General features: G+C 42.8%; 1 protein-coding gene across 2 annotated transcripts; it reads right to left on the bottom strand.

Annotated features, from left to right (window-relative positions):
- Positions 1–1,051: 1,051 nt before the first annotated feature.
- LOC123517469 (retinol dehydrogenase 12-like) lies at positions 1,052–7,456 on the bottom strand. 2 transcript variants are annotated; one of them, XM_045277556.1, is made up of 9 exons: positions 6,959–7,456; positions 5,942–6,084; positions 5,709–5,801; positions 4,941–5,068; positions 4,282–4,396; positions 3,922–4,110; positions 3,278–3,390; positions 2,096–2,185; positions 1,052–1,981 (listed from the first exon to the last, which is right to left on the bottom strand). In XM_045277556.1, the coding sequence occupies exons 2-9, from the start codon at positions 6,075–6,077 to the stop codon at positions 1,877–1,879; spliced, it is 969 nt and encodes a 322-aa protein (XP_045133491.1). In that variant the 5' UTR covers positions 6,078–6,084; positions 6,959–7,456; the 3' UTR covers positions 1,052–1,876. The 2 variants fall into 2 exon arrangements, with proteins under 2 accessions (XP_045133491.1, XP_045133490.1); XM_045277555.1 differs by lacking the exon at positions 6,959–7,456 and adding an exon at positions 6,903–6,952.
- Positions 7,457–8,432: the final 976 nt, after the last annotated feature.

Below are 8,432 nucleotides of genomic sequence, written 5' to 3'. Positions count from 1 at the left end.
GGTGACTGTGGTTGTAGGTTATGAGCGTCACAGGTTAGATATAGGCAGGAACAAACCGAGCACAGTCTGATGACATAGAGACAAGAGGTAACAGACAAGCTCTCTTTCTCTCTCTCTCTCTCTCTCTCTCTCTCTCTCTCTCTCTCTCTCTCTCTCTCTCTCTCTCTCTCTCTCTGCAGCCGTTAACATACACTGCAGTTTGAAAAACCGTAATTAGTTGTTTTAAAACAGGAAATAGGAAAAACACGATCCATGGAAAAATGTTCACATTTATTAATTAACAGGTAAGCCTCGGAGGGACTCGCTTGATTGAATTGGTGAGTGCGAATAACACATTTCACCAGCTGAGGGCTGAGCGTAGATGGAGTTCGTCAGGGAAGTGATCGTTCAGCATCGAGATTAGCAAGAAGCGTCACGAAGTTCATCAGAGAGAGAGAAAGACGGAAACTGTGTAAGCAAATCACTGGTCTGTATTAGCACGTGTTGAGGTCCAGGACTGATGGATGGGAGTGTTGACTGCTGCGTATATCGAAATGTTGCTGAAGGATGCTGGGTGTACGTGCGAGGCGTGTCGTTTGGGAGGAGTAAGTTATCTAGTGGTTAAGTCACATGTGATAAGTATGAGTGCCCGACTGATTGGACGTGGTGAAGTGGTGACCAGTGTTTTTTTTTTTTTATACCATGTGGGCTAAAGGGGATACTTTTTGGTGGTACATCTTATCTAAAAACCTACCCGCTATATATAGGAAACCGTTGCCCGGACTAAGGAAGCCCAACCTACACTCGGAACGTGAACAGGATTCGAACCCGTGCAATTGGAGACCCCTCGGACCCCAAAGCACTCATGGTTCCACTGTACCACAGCGGTGTACAATCCAAGAGAGACATTCCTTTAAAGTTCTAAGTGACTGAAGATTAACGAAATATGACCAGAATCTTTATCATTCTAATCCCCACACAAGTTTATGAAGCTGTATAAAATCCCTAAATAGTAAACAGAATTAATATGATAACGCGTCATAGCACTAAAGGGGTTAATGAAGAATGGAAATGTGATCTCTCTAAATAGATTAATATATTTCTTGGGTACATATGATCCAATGAAGGTGGAAATGAATACGCCTAATGTAAAAGCTTTGTACGTAGAGGGGCAGGGGTTCCCTCTATGGACAGAAAAGGGCGCACACTACATGGCTGACCACACCTACAAACATTAATTTTGTTTTAAGTTTGCAAAATTTGTTTACTTTATGTTTTACTAGTTTACAGTTACATAAATCACGTTGTATAAGTGTGATAATTCATTCACTATAGTTAACCTAAGTCTCGCTTTCTTTTTCCAGAATATATTAACCACAGAAGCTGCATTCGGTACATAAATTGGACTACAAACTTTAGTCTTCAGCAATAATGAACTGCAAAAACCTGAATAAAATCTTCGTTAAAAGGATAACAAGTCTATTCAAAGCCTTAATGTGCAGCCTTTTCAGAAGAGTATTCAAAACCTTTAAACACTTTATCCTTTTAACATATATAGAATACTGAGGAATCTCTATTAATAGAAATAAATTCAAATGAACTTCAGCTTCTGAAGAGTCAAATAGAGAAAGTTTCCTAATATTGATCACTTTATTTATAGACTGTTTCGGCACTTGAAACAGTTCTAGCCAAATTGAAACTGTCCAAGTATTTGAAAGTCAGAGGACTGGCAGGATATTCAGAACCCTTACAGAACGCAGTTGATAGGAAAACTCTCGCCCTGGTGTGAGAATTCAGCAAGTGGTTCGAAGATGAAAGGCTGGTGGCTCAGCTGTCGGGTGGTGAGTGATCGGCGACCAGCGCGGCCAAACCATGGTGACTGACAGCGGCCAAGACATCAGTAGTGAATCTCATCTTGCCTCAGCCCGACAGCTTTCACGCTGGCCTCCCACAGCTCGGTTGCCATGTCCTTGCTGCGTGCCAAATCACTCATAGGCGCCTCCTGTACGAATCAAACAAGAAATTTAGTATATGCAGTAAGTTATGGTTTCATGTATCTAGAAAAATATCCTCGGAATATGCATTAGAAATTTTGCAGCTGTGTGGGTCACGTTACCTTGCAGTCACAGAAGTAACGGCCGGTCACGCCCTCCACCTCCTCCGACACTGCCAGGTGGATGCTGGTCTGGGCACCGGAGACTGCGTCCTGCGAGAGAGAGAGAGAGAGAGAGAGAGAGAGAGAGAGAGAGAGAGAGAGAGAGAGAGAGAGAGAGAGAGAGAGAGAGAGAGAGAGAGAACTAATTATATGTATTTTATGTATCGGTAGACCAACCTAATAAGTCGATATTATAGATAAATAGAATTCATAAAATGGAATAAATGTCTATTTGTATCTGAAGCACAAAAACCGCGAGACTTTCTTATAGTCCTCTTTAAAACCATTTAGTTTGTAGGCAGAAGGTAATGCAAAAATAACGGAGAGAGATCCAAAAACGTTAAGAGTTATTTAGGACACTGGTTAACTTATGCAATAATATGGTGGAGCGAATTCAGGTGAGAATTAAGTCATGTGCAGAGAGGCCACTGCACGGCAACAGACCTGCAGTTACCATGTTGAGAGGAGAAGTAACCGAGCAAATAAAGATAGGAAATAATGGCGATATGAAGAGATGATATGATGTGGCGACAAGTTAGAGTCAAGACAAACTTGTATAATAGAGAAGATAGTCAATGAGGCAAAACTTTCAATTTCACCGATTACGTAGGGCGATATTTGTTGACCATCCTTGCAGAGCAGTATTCCTTATATTGACAGAGACCTTTATATAACGAAACCATCTTGAAGGAGAAGTGTATTGGAGATTATATTTTTATGTTTACTAAGTTAGTCTGAAGATTGAGATCATTGACGTGACATTTGAGAAATATTACATCTAGGACTCATATCACTATCCATCCGCCATGCTTCAATTTACAACTCCCATAGTGAGAGTTACAGATGACACACAAACCACTGGCAACGCTAACACTTGATGATCGGATGACAAATAAGTAATGTAGGAGAATAGTGGATTACTTGCACTTGCATCCAGAAATAAAACACCGCAACGCTATTTTGATTTATGTGCTCTCTCTCTCTCTCTCTCTCTCTCTCTCTCTCTCTCTCTCTCTCTCTCTCTCTCTCTTCTCATGTCCTTTAGTTAATCTTCAGTAGGCAGATCTTGAAGGCAGTGTAAACAGAGCATTAACAAAATCTGGAGCTGTGCCAACAAGAAGTGTACGGGACTCGGCTGCTTACCTTAGAGGTGACCTGAAGCAGTATGTAAATCAAAAAGGCTCTGTAATTGAAGTTCACTGCATCAAAAATTTCAGTCCTCACGATACCTGGATTGAGGCAATTCACTGTTACACCTGTCGGGATGGAACACAGTGGGATTAGAATATAGCAACAAATGGTATAAAAAAAAAATAAAAAAAAAAGGGGCCGCAGTGGTGCAGTGGAACCATGCGTGTTTTGGGGTCCGAGGGGTCTCCAAGCGCAAGGATTCGAATCCTGTCCACGTTCCAAGTGTAGGTTGGGCTTCTTCACTCGGGGCAACGATTTCCTAAAGGGTGGACTTTGAGATAGTAGGTACTTCAAAAAGTATTCCTTCAGCCCATAAATTCCCGTGAAAAGCACACCCACATGGTATATATATATATATATATATATATATATATATATATATATATATATATATATATATATATATATATATATATATATATAACAAAAAACAGAAAAAAACAGCAGGAGCAGAAGCAGCAACAACAACAAATAAGTAGCAAAAATTATAAGAAAGAGACAACAGCGAATATCAAGGCAGCAAAGAACACTATGATTGACAAGAGATTTATCACGTCATTAATTTTCAAGAAGTAACAGAAGTGCTGAGTTCTGACCTGTGCCAGCCATCTTGTCCGCCAGTTCCCGGGTGAAAAGCACGTTGCACAGTTTGCTGATGTTGTAAGCTTTGAATGGTTTGTAGTCGTTGGTGATTGCCAGATCTTTCAAGTCAGATTTGGAAGGAATCTTGTGTACGAAGGAGGTCACGTTAACGACGCGACTTGGCCCAGACTTCTTCAGCCGTCCTGCGTGAAGTGAGATACACAATATAGGAAAACCGTAAACGGACTTTGTTTCGCCATTTAAAAACTCAAAAATAATCATACTTTCATCAAAACCTGCGGATGTCTTGGATAAAATGATTAGTAAGGGTAGGACAGCAACAACAAAAACAGCAGCAGCAAAGAAAGTCTCACCCAGCAGCAGATTGGTCAGCAGGAAGTGGCCGAAGTGGTTGGTGGCCATGGTTAGCTCGAGACCGTCAGCTGTCACCAGTCTCTTCCCCATGCCTGGAGCGCCCGCGTTGTTTATCTGCAGACAACATCACAACACTACAACTCAACAAGCTACCACCAGGTCGAAATCATGAGTTATTATGGATAAACAATGGAATTTTCATTAGTTAAATAGGCGCACAAACATCTACAAGTGTTCACATACAATAGTTAACAGATCATCTCCCTATTGCAATAGTGTTACGCTCTCTGAGTAATTTTCTAGTAATATGCATGTATATATGCAGATATCAGCTTTGTGAAATTTTTGTTACGATCTTGATAAATTCAAATCACATTTGGCAGCATTTTATGTACCGGACCCTGGACAAAGATACAATATTGTCAGCCTATAAGACTGTACTTTCCCACTCCCATCTCTCGGTTGTCCGTCTAGACTTTAGCCTCTAGGATGAGGTTCATGAAAATGTTAATTGGTGCTGTCAACCACTAGAGGAAACAGCAACCTGCCTTACACTTAACTCAATTTCCTATCAAAGTGAATCTCCCTTACCTTAACGTTCATTACAGCTCTATAAAGATAGATGATTATAATCACACAACTTCCACCTCTCACTCACCAACACATGGATGGCACCCTCGGTGTCTAGCACCTCCTTGGCGAAAGTCCTGACGGAGGACAGATTGGAGGTGTCCAGGCGGCGCACCACCACCTCTCCGCGGCCGTCACCTTCAGATAGCAGCTCACCTAGTGCGTCACCCAATTAGTACTCTACATGATTAACGTATCCATAAAGTTATGTCCTCTTGCACTGCCCAGCCAATAAATAACTTTCCTCTTCCCACTTACTTAGTCAATACATTTGCTTCACTTCTCTATTCTGTCCATCTTACTTATACAAGACTTAACCATTGTCTCTATTCTTTCAGCCCTTTTGCTGTTAGAGAATTTAATTATCCTTTTTGTCTTTTGATAACTACTTGAACTATTCTAAGAAAAAATTATGGACACATCACTGAAGCCTACTCTCTCTCTCTCTCTCTCTCTCTCTCTCTCTGTGTGTGTGTGTGTGTGTGTGTGTGTGTGTGTGTGTGTGTGTGTGTGTGTGTGTGTGTGTTTTGTTTCCTTTTCGAGAGCCCCATGTGCAGACATTTTTTGTCAATGATGTATATCATTAGCAAGTATCTTTAAAACACACACACACACACACACACACACACACACACACACACACACACACACACACACACACACACACACAGTACATAAGTAACAAGTACTACCTGCCTGTCATCTGTCTTTCTGCAGTCTTCATTGTTTACATGTACTTTTAGTATACAAAGTAAAACCAACACAAAGGTGCAGCGTGTGACGTTCTTTACTTCACCTGCCACTTTGTGTCCTTTCTCCAGGTTCCTGCAGGCGATGATGACTCGGGCACCACGTCGGAGCAGGTCACGAGCAGTCTCCTTCCCAATTCCTGGTGACAGTTGGTGCAGACATTAGCTGATGTGTGTGTGTGTGTGTGTGTGTCTAAAAACAAGACTGCGCTACAGATAACATCACGCAATGGGTCTGTGACTCTCCACCTGCCTGCCCTGTAGTGTGTCCGGGCCTCACCTGCAGTGGCGCCGGTGATAATGACCGTCTTGCCCGCCATGGACCTGGTGCTCGTGCAGTGGCCTGACGTGTATCTGTACCAGAACCTCACACTCATCACCACCACCACCAGCGCTGCCAGGATCTCCAGCCACATGGTTGTCCTGGAACACAAACACAGCTGTACGCTTCAACGCTCACCCGAGGCAAGATAGTACTAATGGTTGTAACAAATTACTTTTTCTTAATGATTTAATTCTATGTAACTTAAAGTGGCACAATGACGCAAATTTCACCCATATCCACCCACACTCCTTTACCTGTTAGTTTAAATACAAAATTGGTGCTATGTAAGAAAACTATTGTGGATATAACTATGATATCGTGACGGATATATGACAATGTTGAATGGTGGATTTGTATAGCCGTGATGGCCACTTATAATACACTTTCTGAGTGATATATCATCAATTATAAAATTCACCTTACAAAATTTATTGTACATAGGGCTTTGAATAAACATTTTGATTCTTTTTTACCTAATTCTATTACTCGTTTGTTTAAATGTTATCTTGTTAGTGGATGCGAGTGTTGTGTGTTCTCAGCTTCATGGACGAAACACTGACAACAGAGAGTAATGGTAAAACACAGCACAAGGCAGCGAGCGGCAGGAAGGTTAGGCTATGGGCAGGTAAGCAGCGTGGCGGCATAACGAGCTCATCAACTTGTTTTCTCGTATTAACTAGTGGCACTCCCCCGGAGCCGATTAAATGCGTCACCAAGGTTAAGTAAATGTCATTGTTGTTGTCAGAAAAGCTGCCAAGAAGCCCAAGCAGACCAGCCTCCAGAGAAAGCTTCGGTGACGTCCAAACAAGTAACAAAGCCGTTAGAAATCTGGTAATAGTGAAACTTGGGACATGTTTGGAAAAATATAATGCTGGAGATCACATTATTCTAATTACTATACTGAAAGAGGTCTTACATCTGCTTGTCACTGCAGTTTGAAATAAGGAAGTGGTTTAATTGATATTGTCTTACCAGCTGAACAAGGCGTGCAACAAGGAGGGGACGTGTTGTCACATCAGCGATCACAAGCACACTGATAAGATTGGGATAAAAATACTTAGAATACCATTTATTTTCATATCACAGCCAGCCCTGGAAACAGCTAAGATTTACCGTCTTGCAAGTATACATATAAGGTGAGACCCGACTTAAAACAGTCACTTCTGAAGTAGAAATGATATTGATAGCACCTCCGATATTCGTGTATTAAATATGTAGATATGTACATTTTAATGATGAAGGGAGATAATACTTGGACTTATCACTTTATCGTTGTCGTGTTTTTTCGTTTCTCAATGACAACGATAGTGTTGAACGGACGGCGAGCGTTACAGATCTCCGCAGAATCCAACAGTAATAATGGCGCTAATGACACCAGTGAAAACAAACACACACAAACATACACACACACACACACACACACACACACACACACACACACACACACACACACACACACACACACACACACACACATATCAGTGAAATCCTGCACCAGCTACACCTCACCCAGGTCGTGGACTTCCCCACCCACCACCAGTCCACCCTCGACCTTATCATAACAGACCTGAGCCAGCAGTACTCGCCTCCCAAGCCACTCCCCCCCATAGGACGCAGCACCCACCTCTCCATCCTGTGGACACCCACCCCCACCACCTCGGTTCCCAGGTCAATTGTCACCAGATCCCATAGGCCCATGCCTGACTCCGCCATGAGGGAATTTGGGCAGTGGCTGACACATCACCCGTGGACCGAGGTACTGGAGGAGGAAGACGTCCACACAAAATGGCGGAACTACTTCACCACCACAACGGAAACGTTCCACCACTACTTTCCCACCAAGGACATCACAGTGGACCCATCTGATGCCCCTTGGATGACGCCCTGCATCAAACGACTCCTTCGTCAGCGTGACAGGGCTTTCCACTCTAGCCCTGACCAGTACAGGAGTTTAAGGAACAGAGTTATCAGGGAAATTAAAAAAGCCAAGGCAAGCTACTACCCAGACAAAATTCACCATCTCAAGCTTACTAACAACAGACAGTGGTACGACAAGATTAAGTCTTTGTGTGGTTTACAAAAGCAAGCCTCTTCTCTTCCCTGTGTTTCACACCTTTCACCTGACAGCGCGGCCGAAGAGATTAACGGTCACTTCGCTGCGATCTGTCAGACACTCCCTCCCCTTCACTCCACTACTCTCCCAGCCTACCTCCCTGCCTCCTCCCCTCCATCCCCTGTCCAGGAGGTTGATGTTTACAGGAAGCTTCTTAAATTTAAACTAAACAGATCCACCACTCCCACTGACCTCCCCATCAAAATTTACAGAGAATTTGCCCCAGAACTTGCCACACCCCTTTGCTCTATCATCAATGCCTCCCTTTCTCAACATTCCTGCCCCGATGACTGGAAGACATCCCCAAAACTTCTAATCCACAGTCACTGAATG

This window comes from Portunus trituberculatus, chromosome 42 (genome assembly GCF_017591435.1).
Source record: "Portunus trituberculatus isolate SZX2019 chromosome 42, ASM1759143v1, whole genome shotgun sequence".
Taxonomy (NCBI): domain Eukaryota; kingdom Metazoa; phylum Arthropoda; class Malacostraca; order Decapoda; family Portunidae; genus Portunus; species Portunus trituberculatus.
This window is presented reverse-complemented; position numbering and strand designations above follow the sequence as displayed.